Below are 19,065 nucleotides of genomic sequence, written 5' to 3'. Positions count from 1 at the left end.
TATATAGTATATATATATATATATATATATATATATATATATATATATATATATATATATATATATATATATATATATATATATATATATATATATATATAATGTCTTGAAATATAAAATATATGAAGTATATAATACATGTAAGATGTCTTGGAAGATAAATATACACAAATTAGTTTTCTAAGTTTTAGAAAGATATCTATGAGGTGTATAAAGCAATCGAATTTATGCCAAATGCGTTCCAAGAATATTTAGTCGTCGATATTGGTTTTGATTTCTGTCAACATATCGATCCCCCAAAAGCACATGCAAAAGGTACTTTTCCAGTTTTTTGGTTCGTGTAGTTTATATGTTCCGTGTTGTCCATTTATTTTTATTGTCGGCCTTTTATCCATTTATGATTAAGAATGACGTAATTTGAGGAAATGGTACAACAAGTAAAAAGTATTACTTCATAATATGTTGTTTCAAAGCTGGAACTAATTTGTGATTCCATTTCAAGGTTTTCAGTTATTCCTTGAAGTTCTTCAAAATATGCAATTGGATTTCAGGTTTCGAGCGACCGATCCAGGTATACTGCAAGCGGATCTCTCATCCTTTCAACAGAGCAAGTTTTTATGATCATGACGGGATTCCAAAAACCTGTGCTGTAGATTCACTTTCACCGCGTAATGTTACTTCTGAAGGTTAGAACTTCTCTTACAACGGGTCACATGTAGATAAGAAAAAGATTGTCATGTTCACTTTGCTGCTCGTTATCCTCTTGGTTTTTTCTGCCGAATATTTTGAGCCCTCGTAATAATACATTTCGTAAGTTTGTAGCAAAGGTTCTTCCTGAAATTTAAAATATAAGATTGTAAGCTTCTGTTTTTATATTTTAGGGACATTTGCAGGGAATATTTCCGGAAGGGACCTCGAAATTATTTTCAGGATAAAAAGAATGCTTACAATAAGACAAACCCATGACAGAATTCCTAGAGAAGAAAAACAGAAGCAAAAAGGTCTGAGTAGGTCTTGGTTGTTTTTCAGACCTAGATTTATACTGTTTATTGTTAAACTTCTCTTTTTGTTAAGTTTTTCCTTCTAAATTATAAAATTTCTGGAATATTTTGTCTCTGATATTTTGCTGTATTTTATAAGGTTTCAGAAAAGGTATAGTTATGCAGGTGCTTATATTCTCATGAGAAAGGGATTCTAAGATATAATGAATAATTTTGTCCTTATTCCATTTCTCTTGGAAAATATGTTGTTTGGATCATGGCTTTAGTTGCAAAGGGACGTGTGGTATTTGATTAATACTGATTTTGCATTTTGTTTAGAATTATTCTTGCAGTTAACATCAGAATTGCTTTCAGTTTACATACTGGTGTTCCTCGATATGGTAAACATGTTTACATTGCTTCTCGTTTTTCATACATTTTTTGTAAATCTTACTGTTTCATTTGTTTAAAAGGAGATTTTTTTTAATTTTATTAGTTTTTTACTGGTTATTTTAAGGATTTGATTTTGTTGAATAAATGAAGACTTATTCAATTGATATGTGATTAATAATGGTAAGCATTTTAATGATGCAGTATACTTGAATTGATCATTCTGTGTATACACAGTTTAGTTCATCGAACTTAGTGGTACGCTAAGGTTCTGGTTACATCGCTTTATATACAAAGATTGATGAGATTCATTGATATGATTAGAAAATTTGCTGGATGCATATCTCTGAAGTATCATTTTGCTACAGTCCTACTGTACTTTAACCCCTGTCACATGGGTTAAAACAATATAAACAATGCTTTCGCGGCTAAAAGTTACCGCAAAGCAAGTCAACTGAAGAACGTTCTTGTTCCTAAAGTTTATGCCCCATTTTCTTGAGCCATAATAACATTTAGCAATTGACAAATGACTAGGAAATGTCGAGATCATCCGAATTTGATTAAATTTCATGCTTATCATATTATCTAAACAAATAGGTTGTTATGATTGTGCCAGAATATTGTACATTATGTGATTTGGTTATTCAGGAAGTGGACTAAATATATTTCCTTCATATCAGAAGGCTGTGATTTGGTATGAACATTCGTTCATGAGAAAGGTGAACAGCAACTTGCATATTTTTAATTTGTTTGTGACGCTGGAATAACTTTTCTTCAGTTTCAAGTGCACTTAAGTGACTGTCACGATCAAGCTTGTTTTTTGGAATTTAACTGGAAGAAAAGTGAGTACTTCACTTATTTTTTTCTATTTCAGCACAAAAGCTAGTGGTAGTGCAAAATTTCTCGGGTAAAACTTTTTAATTGTCATTTCCTTTTTTTCCCATTTTCAGACATGGAGTGGCCAAAATTCGATTTTGCTAAGTATTCATATATTCAGTCACAGCGACTGTCAAGTGCTAGGAAATCGAACTGTGGTTTGAAAAAGAATCGGTCTAAAACCTGTCGTTCTTTGGCGCCCGATTTTGAAAATATCACTAAAAAGAGAAGTTCAACGAAAAGAAACATTGTGCAAAACGAAAGTATTATAACCTTGCATCAGCAAATATCGCCGAATAGTAATCCATCAACCTGCGCACGAGATCTCTTCCAAATGAATAGGAAAATAAATACAGAGAAAATACCACCGTTATCGCCAATCCTCATCAATGGATTTCTGAAGAATGCAACAGCATATTCGCCCGCACCTCTGAAAGATTCAAATTTAAATGTAAAAGAGATGTTAATATCAATGCGTACAGATTCAGTGAATTTAGTAGCAACTAACACTTCGCATTGTGAAGATCCGATTATTCTTGAATCTCCGGAGCCTGTATTCATTCCGCTACATTTCTCATTACAAAGATCAAAAGTAATACCACGAAATCAGACTTTTACTAATCAGTCTAAATTAAGTACTTCTTTTGCTACCGCTGCAAAGGAATCCGGCAATTTAAATTCGAAATGCTGGAAAAATGGTAAAACAAATCACAGCCCGAAATTGCATGCATCTTCCAAGACAGCAGTTTCAATAAGTGCCCACTCTTTGGATAATTCCCTGATTTCTCTGGAAACTCTTCCACTGTTTGAAATTCATCGTAAAAGTTTGCACAAGAATGAGAATTCCCCAAACTTAAATTTTATAAATTCTCAATTAAGCACTGAAACTGACGAATCCATCACGATACGACATACGCGGAGCAATAGCGATGTCTTGCAAAATCATACCGTTTGTATTGACGATTCCGAAAGTGTTGCTACCAAAGACGAACATTCTCATGACTGCTTTCTCGACGTAATCCATGAGATAGAACCAAATAATCCAGATTTTGAGACGAAAGTTTTTGTACAAAGCATATCTTCACCAGCAACAAACCAGTTAAAAATATATGGTTTTCAAAACGAGAGTGTTGAGGTGATACATCAAAAGCAATATCATCGGTTAAGTAAGCTCGCGGAAACACTTAAAAAGCGGTTGTTTATTGGTTCGTCAGATTTAGTTATGTGGAAATGTGAGGAACCGAAGCAACATCCAGTTAGACAAGTTACAATGATTTCAAAGGTAGAGCAATGGGGATTCTGCTGGACGTTGGTAAAAAATATCAGCGATTCCGAAATTGCTCATATTGTGGATTCCGAACCAATGAAAAGAACTGCGAAGGTGTTATCTAGATACAGAAATCAGAGGGAGAGAAATGTTGGTGATGATCAGGAAAGTCGAAGACGCTATGTTTTATCGCAACGAACTTCAGAAGGAACTTTCTGTCTTTATCAACCTCTTTCGAAGTTAAATACTTCTTCGGGTGAATTTATTTTATCGCCTCGTTATTATCGTTGAATTCACCTCTGTAAAAACATTATTAAGAGTGAATTTTTCTGAATGTTCAGTGAAATGATGAGATTGATGCTTGAAGACTTTCGTTTTGTGTGCAATTGGCAATGAATTGCTTTTGTATCCTCAAATTTATTCCGAATGAGTGCTAAGAAGCGATATCTTGATGTTTCGCTCAAATCTTTTGTTGGAAAGAATGCCAGTTTGTAGGAAATGTCATGTCATAATACAAAAGTTAAATTGACTGATTTGATTATTTAGAAGTTTCATTTGCTCTTAACACTGCAAATTTCTTTCAAAAAATTCAGAAAATAATGTGGGAGTATTCATAGGTCCATTTTTAGGGAAAGCATGTACTCCATCTGTCTATTTAAGAATTAGTTTATCAATTGTCTTAAATTATCTTTACTCAACTGTTCATTTCTGTTGCGTTTTATCATATGTGCTTTAAATTTTACGGACTAAACGTTTTGTACAGGGCTTTTCAGTTTATGATTCAAAATGGGATCTACCCTTTTACATTTAACTTTGGAGCAAGAATGAATATGTTTCGATATGGAAAGGTCACAGAACCTGTATATAAGTTTGGCGTAGGAAAAAAACCAGTGGATTTCTTAAACTTATAAAAGTGTGTCGGGAAAGTTGTTTTTTGAGTTCTGACATGATCCATGGTTAGACTTTTGAGCAATGTTCTTCGGTTTGTAACACACCTGTGTAATCATTTGAATATGCATAGGGAGCGGTAGTCATCATTTGGGACATGTGGCGTTCACTTATTGTTAATTTGTATGTAAAGAAATCTATGTATATAAGGTTCATACAGCACTCTTTTGAATCCCTATAGAACATATGGATCTAAAAATCAAGCCCTCATTAGATCCAGTTCTTAAATTGTTTCAGGACCGGATCTAATGAGGGCGTGATTTTTGGATCATAACTACTGCGGTACTCTTAAACTGTTTGAGAGTTATGGAATGAAGTGTATGGACTTCTTAGTTGCCCTTTAATAACTACTGCAGTTACTGTTAAGAGCGAGGATTCCGTACTGGTAAGAAAGTAACCGGAAAATGCTGCAGTGATGAATTAAAATGTAGCGCTGTTCTGTTATTCACAATGGATCATAGCTACTGGGGTACTGTTATTGACTAATGAGAGTTAATTGGAGGTCAGAGTGGGTCATTTTGGGACCATTTCAAAGTCATTTTTATCAAATTTTACTTTCAACTCGATTACACCACAGAAATCAAATTTGTTAAATGAAATTTATAAGTTGATAACAAAGAAGACATAAATATCTCTCAATTAAAAAATTTATCCATTTTGCAAGAATTTGGCTTTTAGGAAGGTTGGTTCGGCAATTGGAAACGCTTCAAAAAAGCTAATATAAGCTGTAAGAATAATTTATGAAAAGATTTTGCTGCGCAGTATTCTGCTTGCACTGCAGTGATTTAATTTTGATAACTTCCTTTAATTAAGGAAGTTATCAAAACTAAATCTATATAAGAAGGAAATTATGATTTGTCTGATCCAAATTATTTTACACCCTTTTACCAGGCAGTACGCATTGCCGGTGTTGCAGATAGTTATGGTAGAATCATCTTATTCCGGTTTGGGTATCGATTGTGCTTACTCAGTGGTTGTTCGCACAAGTGGCAAAGAAAATGCTGGGACCACAGCTAATATATTTGTACAAGTGTGTTTGTCCTTATTCAAATTACAAGTATAAATTTAAAGGGTTGAGTTTGCGTGATATCAACTTTGTGTGGGAGCATATTGTAGTTGCGAACAAATGCTTTGCAGTTAACGGATGTCGAAGGCAAACAAACGGACAAAGTGCGTCTTAAGTGTTCAGTTAGTCATCGGAAGAAATTTCAGCGAGGCCATGTAAGTCAAGTTCTAAGGAAGAGGAAGAGAAAAGCAAGGAGAGATTTAAATCTTCATTGTTCCTAGTAACGACTACTAGGATATGTTTAATGTCACCGGAAGGATACATGTGTAAAACTTGGATAAAGTTCCGAAATGGCTTCTAAATTCTAATATATATATGACATCAAGTAAACAGCTCGTTTCTTTCCTCATCTGTTTTGTTTGTAGTCGGATCTATTCTTGCTTATTGAGCAAAATCCATTATCGAAGCTCAAATCACTGGAAGTATGGCATGAAAAAAAGGGTGACTGCAGGCCGTGGTTACTGCATTCCGTATATATCATCGAACATATGCATCATACTCTATATCAGTTTCCATGCCACAAGTGGCTTGGTGACGATCCTGATGACTTAGTTATACTTTCTTTTGCAAAGCCAAACTTTTAAACTTTGCAAAATTATATACTTAGTACCAAAATCAAAAGGAATTGATTTTATAAAGATTTTTGTGGTAGCAATTAACATTATATCTTTTGGAATTCAGGTAAAGAACACATACCATTAAGGTAAAGTAGAGAACCTGTTACGGTCCACAACCGAGGAGTTCAGGAAAGGGAAGGATTCCAAAACTGTTCTAAATTGTAAACATTCAAATTTAATAACTCCGATAAAACACCTTGCTAAACCTATGTCACTGAGAATAAACATGACCACAGTTGCAAAGTAAGTGTTTTAACACAGACGTACTTATGTTAAGGAAAATTCATTTGTAGATTTCAAGTGTGAAGCTGGATGCTGTAGGACAACCGTTTAAAGTTCTGCAAGAAGATGAATTGTGATCGGAACTGTTTCTGACATTTTGTCAATGAATTTTTTTTGCAAATGATGCATATTTCCTCCGATGTGGTGCAATTTTCCTTCTAGACTTCATAATCTCTCTTTTTTTCTTCGCTTGAAAATCCTTTTCGTACATTCCTTTGTCACCTTATCCATACGGCTTCACTGGGTACATGAAATACTAAAGCTGCACGACGAGAGATAGTACGAATGGAATATATCTACACAAAAGCTGTTTTACGGGATGGAATTACGTAAATGATGCATGATCTATCTGCACACTTCATAAATTATTGCTTTGTCGCAGCAAAGTCTATAAGGTTTGGTATCACGATTGCGATATCGAGCATCAACCGAAGGTGTATTACTGATGAAGGGTCATCGCCATGGAGATAGGAATAGGCTGACAAATTTGAAAAATGTGCAATAGAAAAAGCAAGACTCATGTGTGTCTTTAAATGAAGGATTTGAAGACTGGGAGACAGACTCTGAATCGTGAAATTTCATGAGCAAGAGAGTGATCATATCGGTTCCCTCTATTATGTGCCTTAAACGCCATGATGTCGATAAACAATCTTATCCTAATCCAGATAACGGCAAGGGCAGATCACTCTGCAGAAATCGACCATAAATAATTGATATGAATTGAAAAGGTATTCCCATACTTATTTAACCAAGCTCCGATAAAAATCCGAGAAGGAGGTAGTTTTGTGTTCGGACTATGCATTCAACTTGGATCTTAATGTTCCCATGCAAACTGAGATCGACGACCTTTTCAAACTGCTTCTATGAAGAAAATACTGTTTCAGCTGAAAACTCTCACACAATACATTAATGCAAGCTCTCGTAGGAAAAGCACAAGATCCGGAACGATAGTTACTGTTGCCATTCTTGATAATATTGAGGTCTCTTGCAACTTCACATCTAAGAATATTTGCATGCTGCCTCCGAGAGCAGGAATTCAATCTTCCGGAGTTGCCCAAGCCGAGTTATATCCTTATTGGCGGCCTTTTGTCATCAAATCCTTCTATCCCGAATGGCTTCTGTGGTATCCATCTGGTGATATCTTTCGTAGTGTCCCTTCTGTAACAATTTATTCATAACATCCGTTTCCTCTCTCCTGATATTTCGTTCGAATTAATCTTCAAGAATTGTTAAAAACTGTCAGAGGAGAACATTTTTTAAAAAGAAACAGCGCTATTAATGGACCGGAATCACAGCAGAAGGGAAGTGTCGGGAATTACAAATCCTAACTGCTGAGTCTTTCATTTAAAACCGCGAGAGGTAGATTAGGGAATCATTCGACAAACTGCTCTTCCTGGTATTTTGCCACTGGCCGGCATCGTATTCTTTCATTCCCTGTTCTCTTGAAAATGTTTGTAATGGTTCCGTAATGTTAGATTGACTTCCTGGTATTTCCAGAAGGATGGAAAGGACGGAAGTCTCAGAGCTGTACTGCAAGAAAGCACCGCGAATAATCTCCAGAGGTCGATTGCGTTCTGCAAATGCTTCAGTCAAAAAGGGTATACTTTCTAATCTTGTCGTTTCAGCCATATACTGCTTTCCTCATCTGAAGTATTTGAGACGACCGTGCATGGGAGAAATTGATTCTAAATAGACGTAATTCAAGATGTGGACTTGATTTGCTAGTTCGGGGTAAGGTGAGGTAAGAAGGAAGGCAAAACATCCATCTTGTTCATTACTCTGCCTGCTCATTATTTTCTTGTTTGGATTAACTTTAAAAATTTCAATGTACTTATGTTCAAATGATAACACACAATAAGGAGGAGATTTTGCCATGCAGACTGATAATGAATTGCTTGTTTAAATTTCTAGAAAAAGAATATGTTAAGAACGACTGTGAAATGGATGATGAAGTTGGAGAGGGATTCGTAGTTCGAGGTGGAGTAATGATGCGGGTTGCTGATGTGAACAAAGAGCAGTGGAAACCGATGAAACGATTCTATATCGATGTCAACCAATCGCAGATATATGAACATGCTGAAGCTCATGATGGGATATCATTGGACGATGATGCTATCTCGTCCCATGTTACCGTTGAAGTTTCTGCGCTACCTGGCGACGGACGAATGTTCCATATGTGTGATAATCTTCCAGGTTTAAACCATATTTTTTTATCCAATCGTTTGATCAAACAAGCTTCATGGTTTATAAAAAAGTGAATCTTTTTCTTTTTTTTTGCTGGATAATATGCGAATATCTGACACTGTGTATTAATGGAAGGCATTTAGCAAAGATCATAATACTTGGTCGGGACCATCGCGAATTCTTTCAACTATCCAAGATTCATTTTCGTAGCAGTATAGTGAATTTACTTGATCGGATTTTCATTTTGAATTTTGCTTCGTTAGCAATGGCTGACAACTTTAGACGCTGAATAATTTTAGGTGTAGCAAATGAGGTGGAATCGTACCCTTGCCGTTACTGTCCCAATCGTATTTTTTTGACATCATTTGGTCTGGAACGCCATACTGAAATGGAGCACAAGATGCACCTTCCTGAAGTTATGGAAGAAATATCAAGGATTCATAATGAGTGGAGGAGGTGATTTATCCACCTCCAAAAGACTGGTTCATTGTCGAGAAAATACGTTCAATTTCACTTCACTTAGCACGAAATCTTTGCATCTTTTCTCCTGTACTATTTCGTTCAATCTGGTTTTATGTATCTTCTAACCCAATTTCACGTTCATCATTTTAAGGAGAGAGGCATTCAAAACTATAACGAAGAAACGACGTGAGGCGTTAAAAAAGACAAGAATGTTAACAGAAGTTGTAAGACGTTCTCGTAAGTATTTCCCTTCCGAATACTTTTTGTTGAATGATTATAATGGAGAGTAGAACTTTATATTAAAGGTTAAGTAATACTGAAGACTTCAAATTCTTTAAACTGATACGCACTTAAAAGTCTAGACTTTTTTTTCTAGTATTTTTTCTTTTTGTATCCCTTCTTTTGATGCGCATTTTTTAGAAAGTCTGCGATTCGAAGATCGTTCTACTGATAGGCATCACACAAATGCTTTGAGTTGTCATATTTGCGGTCTTGATTTGGAAGCTAACTGCAAATTTATGATGAATCATTTCCGTGCCCACCGCAGAAATGATGAATTGAAACGACGATTATTAGCAAGTTTTGGTCCTTCCGTAAGTTAGGTTTCACTTGTTAATTCCACTTAATCACAGAATTCAACCAAATGGTAACAGTGGCTGCTTTGGAGGCATTTAAGATATCGCGGTGTCTTAATGTTTAGAATAATGTGTATTGCAGTACGTTGCACGTTGCACTTGCCATCAGTGTCATTTGGTCTTTGTCAATGAGAAAAATTTGATGCTACACAAAGAATCATCACACCTTAGAAAACGAAAGTGAGTGCTGTAGTTCTTGAATTTCTCTGTTAGCTTCCAAACGACCTGCTGCTATGGAAAAGATTAGAAAGTATTTTTTGATCCATTGCATTTATCAAGCTTATTAAAATCACCTTAAACTTACCAACCAGAACTGGATATGGTACTACGAATTGAGTTAGATTGGAAGGTATAAACTATATTTGATCAATGCAGTTGTATCAGTACTGCTGAAATGCGGTTGCAGGACAGGCAAATCAATTTTGATCTGTCTTGCAAACGCATTACAATAGTTTCATGCATTGTTATCGGATCAGTCGTGATGATGACAGTTATTTTTTGAATTTATGATTAGTGAAACAGTGAAACTGGATATAATGACACTAAAGGATCAAAGCAAGATATATTGAAATGAAATGTTATATATGACATTTCATTTCTTGTCATAATTAAATTCAGAAATCTTGACAACACTTTTAATTTTAGGGAAAAATTGTATTGCTTTAATATAGGTTCTATAAATTCTTGGACCAGAAAAATTTTTTTTAAAGTCTTTGACGTTTTTCAGGTATGTGTGTAAATGGTGTGGTGATATGTGTTTATCAGTGAATGAACTGAATGAGCATAAAAAAGATGTGCACGGTATACCATGCAGTCGACCGGAAAAATCACTCTTCATTAGTACAACCAGCAATTCCCAAAAGAATGCTGCAACACTTGATGTTGTCGCTGCGGATGGTAGTTCAGCGGAAAAACAGACATTGTCTGGAAGTGGCTTAACCGATATTTCTTCAGGAAATTGTGCGTCTTTGCTGAATCATAATCCATGCATGTAAGCAAATATCTTCGAGGTTTTTTTTCTTTTCCCCAGGACTAAACTGGATCCTTATTTATTAAAAAACTTTTGATCTATTGTTCTGATGCTTGCGTTATATATCTGACACATTGCATATTACTGAGTGCTGTTTAATATTTCCTCGAGATCATTTATTTCATTTCATTAAGAGCGAAGTGTGGTGAATGTGGTTTAACTACTGTGAAGCCGTCATTACTTATACGTCACATGCAACGTGTTCATAATAAAAACTGCTTCTCAACTATAATTGAAATGAAAGGTTTGCCCAATATTAGAGTGGATATGGATCGTGGAAAAGTAACTTGGTGGTGTTGTAATTTCTCCTTCGAAGACAAGTTTGTTTTCTTGATGGCTAATCAGAACTGTTTAATATCCGTTCACTTTTTGGAAATAAGTGTTTATGTCTCAAGCAGTAATTTTTAGATATCGTTTTATCTATCACAGAAAAACTTGTCATCAGCTGGTTCTTGAATACAATCATTTACATAATTGTGCGGTTGATACTAGAGGGCAAGCTATTACCGTGCATGAAACTGATAGAGAATTCATGAATACAGGACAAACTGCGCAATTAATCAATCCTGACGAAACTCAAGATGATGAATTGTACGTTTTGATGGCACAGGAGAATCTCGGTATTTTTCTTTCCTCTCCAAAACTTTATTGATTTTGTCTAAGATTATTAAGTAAGATGTATTAGATTGTTGCAAATTAAAGAAATTTTGAACTTTCGTGGAGTTGGAGTTTTTTTAAAAGCAATCCTAACATAATAGGATGGGTATTCTCGACTTTGCTGATGCAGATCCCTTTTTTTAATGATATTCTTGCAGAGTGCTCAACTTATCGTTATCAATAAACAAAAAGAAGGACTGACCAGTATTCTAGAATATGACTTAAGTGGGAAGTTAGATCTCTCTGATTAAAATTTTTTCTTATATAGTTTCGAGGTCGAGAAGTCTGTTTGATTTTGATATTCATTTTTAGAACAGGGGAGGAAAACTGCTTTACAAGAAATCCGAGCAGGTGAATCGATAGTAGAAGGTGCACAGCAGATTACCCTAACAGCTATTGAATTTATGCAATTAAAGCAGCAAGTTGGTGAAAACTTTGATGGTGCTATGGTTAGTTATTGCAAACTTCGCAGTTTAGAAATTTAATTTTCGTAGAACTTTGTTCATTTTGGCATGAATTTGAGTTTTGCACTTTTTAGCAAATTTTTCTTGTTGATGACATGAATGGCGCACAGCAACCATCACCAAATTCTGGAGTGGAGCCATCAGCTGATTTCGTCGCAAATAACGATGTTCTGAATTCGGTACTTGTAACAAACACGCAAATGCCACCCACAGATGACAAATATTATTCCGGCACGCACTCAGCTGAGTCAGAGTCTTCTGTTGGGAATGTTCCCGACCCTACGGAAGACAAAATATTGCAGAATGACTTACCGCTACCATCGCAAAACCTGATTAATGTAGAAACGAGTTCTTCAAATCTATCCATACCAACCGTAACATTTAGTCGTGGTACTTTGATAGATAATTCTCTAAAGTGTCATTTTCAAGTTCAGAAGAGTATCCTTAATGAACTAACAGCAATTCCCACTGTTGCGATTTCGCACAGTGCACAACAACTTCATGATAATGTAGCATATTCTCCCACGATGCTATGCCCTGAGTTGGATGGGGTGCCAAGATCGGCGCCAGGAACTTTCCCATCCATTATTGTAATTAATAATAAAGAAACAATTTCACCCCCCTCCAGTACTGGTTATTGTTCTATAGGAGGTTTAAAAATAACTCGTAGTTTTCTGGAAAGGCCGAGTAACAGACCCACTTCTGTCCTGAATAGCATCCCCACTTTATTGGATTTAGATCGAAAGGATACCCTTACAACAACAGCAGCGAAAACAATGATTGATACATCTTCCTTACAGCACTTATCAACAACTGCAGTTAGAGATGATGCAGTCTCGTCTTATATCAGCCAAGATACCAATTCAGCTGTTGCCAGTGTGTGTAATTCAACAATATATAATCTTTCACTAGGTGAAAGTAATAAGGTTTAAAAGAAACAGTATGATATTGAGTAAAATTATTTTTCAAAGGTTAAATACAACAGTTTTGCCGTATGTTAAAAATAAGTAATCTGTATCACTGGTTGTTATAGCCTGTCCAAGTTTGAAGTTAATATTAGCTGTTTTGATTCTTTCAATTCTAATATTAATGGTTTGTGCTTGAATGTATTCATCAGTTGTAATCAGTTTCAAATCTGGAGTCTCGCAAAAATCCCGGTTATTTAAAATGCTCTTTTAGTTTTGCATGAAGTCAAACTCCAAATGTTTTCGAGATTGCGTGATTAATTGTAATAATGTTGCCGGGATATTTGTACAGATTAACTGAAAATAAATCAAGTTTGGCTAACTTTTCGTCATTATAATGTGTTTTGATGTGGTACTCGCTGTTATATAAATTATAAAATGAACTTTTTTCGAAAATTGTCCATCACAAATCGTGCATTTCCATCTAAAAGGTATTTAATATGGTAAACAGGGAAGGTCAGAGATCCTTCAATTAGCAATTGCTTTTCTGTTTTTCCTCTCTTGTTTGGAAATAGCTTGGAACAACTCACTTGGCAGTTCTGCGTCGTCTCCAATGGATGACGCACTATCTTGGATCTGCAGGACGTTTTCGTCAACAGTAACATTATGAGCAATGAGAAGAGCAAAATATGAAGAACGGTCAAATTTTGGAGTAAATATTGCTATAATATCTTGTTTGTATTTATATATCATTGTTAGAGTCTATAATAACTCATTTTTCTGCATGGAAAAAAGTCGAAGGAATTTTGAAACGGGAGATTTCTGGATCGGTAGAATTTGAAGTCGAAGCATATAGAAACAAAATTGAGAAGAAAAAGAGCTCCCTGTATTTTTTGGAGTACCCGTATCAAAAAATATGGATTTTCTCGTCAACAGTCAGGTAAATTTTAATCGACTGATTTTCTGTCATTCAATTAGTCGTTTCAATATGAAGATGTGGTGGATGTCGTGAAAGTGGTCAACGAAGCGGTAAGGTTTGCGATGGAAAAAGTGCTTGACCAGGCCGCTTCGTTGTTTAATTGTCATGGAGACTTGGATGATTCTTCTGAATTTGTTTCATCTTCCTCAACTGATGCTCGCATCTGTGCTAGTCGTGTTTCTTGTCGATAAAAATGCTTAAAATTTGCTACCTGAAAGCAAGGTAAACAGGTAGTAAACTAATTCTAGCAAAAGTAATGAGGTAGTGACATGTAGAAATTCTCAATAATTCAATAATTTTTTTTAGTTTTTTTTTAACATTATCAAGGGAAAATTGATCTATTCAACAAAAAATACTTACAATAATAGGTACGGGTAAGGCAAGTGTCAATACACCAATTAATGCACACAAGCCACCCACTAGCTTACCGTAAACTCCAGTCGGCGTTAAATCTCCATACCTTAAAAAATGTACTTCATTTAAAAGCAAAGAAAATTTCGAAAACATCCAATCAGGACGAAAATAAGTAACACTTACAGACATGACTGTAATCTCATTATTTCTTGCAAAACTTCAAAAGTTCAACGAAAAATGATGGTTAAAAGAAAGAAAGGTAGAATTCGATATTAACAAACGTGCAGTTATTGTTTACTTTTGGATTATTTACTAATTTGAAGGATTTCGAAAAATAAAAATCAATCTTTGTGCACAAAAGGGGTTTAAAAATCAGAAAAGTCAATTCTGATACAGTTGTATTCCTTAGAACAGCATGATGTTTCCTTCAATATAATACAACATCGTTTCAATCCAATACAACATCGCACGCATGCTGATGACGTTTATGTGACATAATGACAACGTTTAGTTGTTGTGAAGAAAAAGACAATATGTTGTAAGAAAAAAAAAGCGAAACGTCCAAGCTGTTTATAGCGTACGTCTAAATGATGACGCATCAGCATCGAAATATTTGTAATGTTTGAAACAAGTCGGTAGTCACCAAAGGATTTTTTGGATAGTTGGAATTAATAAGTCTAACACCAAGTGAAAGTTTTAATGAATAATTTCTGAGGATAGCTATTAGTTGTCGGAAATCGAAATTTAATTAATGGACATCAACGACAAAAGCGACACATATGCCTCAGACAAATACGAAACTCACCCGACTGTAGTCATTGTAACCTGGAATAAATTGAAAAGGATATATAAAAGTATCAAAATTACAGGAATATTCTTGAAGTAGTACTTGAACTGTCAAAAGAACAGAGTGGTGGTGTTGTGGAATATCAGAGCTTACCAAAACAAACCAAAAAGAAGCAGGAATTGAGGTAAATTTTGTATTTGGTTCATTCTGTTCAGCGAAGTAAACACCGCTGGAGAAAAGTACCAGAGCAATGACCATAAAAAAAATAAGAAGGCAAAATTCCTGTATGGATGCACGAAATGTTTTGCCAAGGATTTGCAAGCCAACTGAATGTCTGCAAATGACTTCGTCATCAAAACCATCCTCATTTCCAGCAAATCACCGATCTATCCTATTGCATTCTTAATTCTTAGTGTTACCAAGAATGGACAAATGCTTCCTTAATTATCAAAGAATCATTAGTGTATTGATGCATACAAAGAATAAAATGACTCATTACTAACCTGCTGAGTTTGAATATCCTGAATACTCGCACCAATCGCAGAACACGTAATACAGCGAATGACATTGATGAGCTGGATTTGGTTGAATCCATCCTGAAACTTACATTATCCCTTCAATCGAATTCAATTTTAAACTATGATTTTTCATTTTTTATCAACAATACCTTATGAATAAAATTAGCTTTTAATCATCTCACAACTACATCTGTATTTCCAAAATGATTAAAGTAGATTAAGATGAACTAAGCTTACCACATTAAATTACCAAAAAAAGGAGCAATAGCAACAAAGTCGATAATGTTGAGAAAAGAGCGAAGAAAGCTGAACTTATCCGGACAGCTTATAAATCGTAGCAATAATTCTGAAATCACATATTTCCTACTACATAAGGTAACCAGCTTTACTATAAAAGTTCTTATATCATAAACGAAATAAAAGAGTAAGAAAGTGCTTTATAATTGGAATTTCCAAAATTTCAATTTGTGCGAAAAAGTAATTAGCATACAAGTCACTTAGAGCTGGACGTAGATGCTTAATAAAGCAGAAATTTAAATCTAAACCTAAATTGGTTTTTTTTTTTAAAAAAAAGGACTGCAGTTTGTGCACTAATAAAAGTTCTGGTTGTCTCGAGAGAAAAATTTTTCATAATTTAGTTCATTCGGTAAAGCGATAAATGGTTTATTAAAAGAAAAAATTTCCTCTCCTGATTGAGTATCTCGAGATTAATGCTTACTTTTTATATAAATACAATGCAAAAGATGAATGAAAAATTCCCTAAATAACCGAGATTTTCTTTCTAGAAATTCAAATTTTGAATTTACACTATCCTAGTTATCAGTATTTATCACGAAATTGCAATATAAGAGGAATGGTAACCAACCAATGCTAAACCAAATAATACAGAACAACTCAATATAGAAAAATGGATTAGACCAGTCGCGTAAATCACCCGCATTTTCTTTCATTGATGGTAGTGTTTCCAAACAAAATGATATTATTGAGCTAGAATCTAACAGAAACATAATTTAAACTTTATATGATATATTGATTTTGGTATAGCCATAAATAAAACACAGAATTTGTGTGGAATTTTCAGAAAATAACTAAAAATGTATTAAAACTTCAAAGAATACACACATGCTAATAACGAAAATAGAGAGAAGCGCAAATATACGAGCGAATAATGAGGAATCCGGATATTCCACCAGTTCCCATAATTGCCGTTGTAACATGTTTTGAGGCATCTGAATCTCTTTCGGTTTTTCGTAACCTTCACTAATCCAAAATTTCTCCAATAATTCTTCACCCATCTGTAATAAATCGATACCGTAATCACTGCTATCGAAATAAACACATCTACAATATTAGCTTTCATTATCTCTATACATCTATCAGAGATGCTCTCATACTTTGCTAAAAGTTCTCAAGTCGGATAAAGCTGTCGTTTAACTATTTACAACTTCTAATGGAACCATAAGCGCCTATAGCATTCTGTAATTAGCTGATATTAGAACTGATGAACATTTTCAAAATTTTTTTTCAAATAATAATTTACTTCGAAAAATTTGAGTTCTTTGATAAACATATCGATTGGTACCGATTCTGGCCTTTTCACAATGCCACCACTTTGATAAGTATAAAGTATTGATTCAAAACTGTAAAATCATGATTAGTGCCACCGGAACACTTTGTCCCGTCAAAACATAATCATGGTTTAACAAATAAGTTAGTGTCAACAAAAAGCTTCATCCATCGCATCATTATAATGTAACGGAAATTGAAACTATAATTTTGGAAAGAATTGGTACATCTTCAATAGTTGTTCTAGTTTCAAGATAATTTTCTGAAAAAATTTTAAAATAGAAAAAAAAAACAGAAGAAAACCAAAAAAAAGAGACCTTGTACGATGCCGATCAAAAAAATATTCTTCATTTTTGGGATCCCAGAAACGATTTCGTTTAAATGAATTGCCAAGCAATGTCGACGGATATCTGCCAAAAGTAACATTAAAATATTTGCATTATTATTGTTCGATATGCATTAGGCATATTCATAACTGGACATTAGGCTTGCTTTTTTACAGAAGATGAAGTCACTCTCTTCTAGTAGAAGCGACATTGTATCATTAAAAACTCAAATAGATATCAGACATTGTTAAAAGAAATTTTGAAAAGAAAAAAGATGGATGAGTCAAGTGGACAGAAGTGTTTCATTTTTCAACTCTACATAATAGCATGTTTTTAGAATTGTCATTTTATTTCCCTAATGTAATTTACATAAGTCATTTGTGAACTTTGATGCTTTAAAATCGAAAATTTTAAAATTGAAAATCCCATGAAAAGAGAAGACTCAAAGAAGCGTTATAATTTATTGGATCATGCACCTGTGGGAAGATGAAGAATTTGTGGAATTTGTGGAATTATAACCATGCAAATCATTTAAATTACGCATATTTGCCACTTTAAAAGCACTATAATTAAGTATGCTAATGAAGCATGAAAGTTCTAATGTCGTTGTAAGTAAAATAAAAGTTTAATCTAGCAGAAAGATCATTCCGATCGACACACATCAAAAAGCATTTATTTTACTAACCTTTCCAATGTTGATTCATAAGTTTGAAACCTTAGACCAGAAACGTTGATTGTAATTAGGTTACGCTCTAGTTGTTTCATTGATAACGTATCATTAAAGGTTATATTGTTTGGCTGAAAATATTTGTATATTACTAAATTTTAAATATCAAATCTTTAATTACAGTCAATAGAGCACTATAAAACTCACGAATGAATGTATGGTGAAAAACATAAAATTAAATAAAGCGGATCGTTAAGTATCAGGTGCAAATCAGGTCAACAGAAGAATCTGTTTTCGAAAAATGGAGAATTCATAAAGCGCATTCCGTTTGTATTCTAACAACAGATTTTTGATGATTAATCTATTTTTACATTCCATTTCAAGCCACTGTAATGTGCGTGCAAAGTTTTGATTTAAGTTCAGGAAAATCATTCATGACTGGCCTCTTCTTCTGTAATCATCGGGAAAATTGATCCATTGTTTGGTTTTTCTTCGTTTACGTCCCTGTTTGATATACCCATGATGGGAGACCTGTAGAAGTGTTACATAGATTTGATAAATCAATAGTGTAGACTGCATGGAATATCCATTTATTAATTAATCTAGTTAGAGCATATTTTTTGATGGACTAAAACAGATAAATTTACCCAATCATTTAGGTATAAAATCAACGGTTTTATCGAAATTATTTAAATAAACTGAACTAAACAGTAAATACCTGTATTAAATCATTCTAAAACTAGAGAAAGTGTGATTGCTTACAAAAAGAAATCAATAAGTAAGTGTAAATTAGTCCCCCACTTTGAGAGTTGCATATTTCTAGATTTATGAACATTGTTTACATTAAAATACATCTTGTGGCTGTCATCCAAGCTTATTTTCCTTAAACTCGATGACAAGAAACCTTCCATATTTTTAAATATGCCATTCTTAATTTGCTTCCAGTTATGTATGAGTCCTTTGTGCTTCTGTGCATTATTAGACGGGGTAAAAGATAAAATGTATGAGTCTACTAATTAGCTGGCTAAATTCAAACAACTGTTAAAAGAAATAATAATTTGTAAGCATATCGCTGGAGAATGCATTTTGCGTTTGATTCCTTTCC

The 19,065-nt window shown here is 34.2% G+C and overlaps 5 protein-coding genes across 5 annotated transcripts in view; 4 read left to right on the top strand and 1 right to left on the bottom strand.

Moving 5' to 3' along the window:
- Nucleotides 1-691, top strand: part of LOAG_16608 (7SK snRNA methylphosphate capping enzyme) — a gene marked incomplete at its 3' end in the record, with an annotated part of 4,453 nt that extends 3,762 nt beyond the window's left edge. The window contains exons 8-9 of the mRNA XM_020449259.1: nucleotides 192-315; nucleotides 552-691. Of these exons, the coding sequence (XP_020307225.1) occupies nucleotides 192-315; nucleotides 552-691 (264 nt within the window). The remainder of the gene's footprint in view (nucleotides 1-191; nucleotides 316-551) is intronic.
- A 1,435-nt stretch (nucleotides 692-2,126) lies between these two features.
- On the top strand, nucleotides 2,127-4,074 carry LOAG_01896 (hypothetical protein). The gene is made up of 2 exons (XM_020445887.1): nucleotides 2,127-2,212; nucleotides 2,321-4,074. Exon 2 carries the CDS (start codon nucleotides 2,323-2,325, stop codon nucleotides 3,802-3,804), a length of 1,482 nt encoding a protein of 493 aa, XP_020303709.1. The 5' UTR covers nucleotides 2,127-2,212; nucleotides 2,321-2,322; the 3' UTR covers nucleotides 3,805-4,074.
- A 1,309-nt stretch (nucleotides 4,075-5,383) lies between these two features.
- On the top strand, nucleotides 5,384-6,111 carry LOAG_01895 (hypothetical protein; the record flags this gene model as incomplete). The annotated part of the gene is made up of 3 exons (XM_003137433.2): nucleotides 5,384-5,491; nucleotides 5,599-5,682; nucleotides 5,893-6,111. 3 exons carry the CDS (start codon nucleotides 5,384-5,386, stop codon nucleotides 6,109-6,111), a joined length of 411 nt encoding a protein of 136 aa, XP_003137481.2.
- Nucleotides 6,112-7,927: 1,816 nt separating this feature from the next.
- On the top strand, nucleotides 7,928-12,790 carry LOAG_01894 (zinc finger protein; the record flags this gene model as incomplete). The annotated part of the gene is made up of 11 exons (XM_003137432.1): nucleotides 7,928-8,024; nucleotides 8,338-8,619; nucleotides 8,910-9,066; nucleotides 9,224-9,309; nucleotides 9,493-9,665; nucleotides 9,790-9,887; nucleotides 10,435-10,698; nucleotides 10,872-11,057; nucleotides 11,146-11,357; nucleotides 11,707-11,843; nucleotides 11,933-12,790. The coding sequence occupies 11 exons, from the start codon at nucleotides 7,928-7,930 to the stop codon at nucleotides 12,788-12,790; spliced, it is 2,550 nt and encodes an 849-aa protein (XP_003137480.1).
- Nucleotides 12,791-13,664: 874 nt separating this feature from the next.
- LOAG_01893 (hypothetical protein) lies at nucleotides 13,665-18,493 on the bottom strand. Its single transcript, XM_020445886.1, has 12 exons — nucleotides 18,404-18,493; nucleotides 17,979-18,091; nucleotides 17,285-17,377; nucleotides 16,942-17,041; nucleotides 16,524-16,696; nucleotides 16,267-16,388; nucleotides 15,639-15,747; nucleotides 15,387-15,479; nucleotides 15,037-15,217; nucleotides 14,902-14,921; nucleotides 14,103-14,202; nucleotides 13,665-13,953 (listed from the first exon to the last, which is right to left on the bottom strand). Exons 1-12 carry the CDS (start codon nucleotides 18,479-18,481, stop codon nucleotides 13,846-13,848), a joined length of 1,290 nt encoding a protein of 429 aa, XP_020303708.1. The 5' UTR covers nucleotides 18,482-18,493; the 3' UTR covers nucleotides 13,665-13,845.
- Nucleotides 18,494-19,065: the final 572 nt, after the last annotated feature.

This window comes from Loa loa, assembly GCF_000183805.2.
Source record: "Loa loa unplaced genomic scaffold supercont3.10, whole genome shotgun sequence".
In the NCBI taxonomy this organism is placed as follows: Eukaryota; Metazoa; Nematoda; class Chromadorea; order Rhabditida; family Onchocercidae; genus Loa; species Loa loa.
The sequence above is the reverse complement of the archived record's forward strand: the minus strand, read 5'-3'. Positions and strand labels throughout refer to the sequence as shown.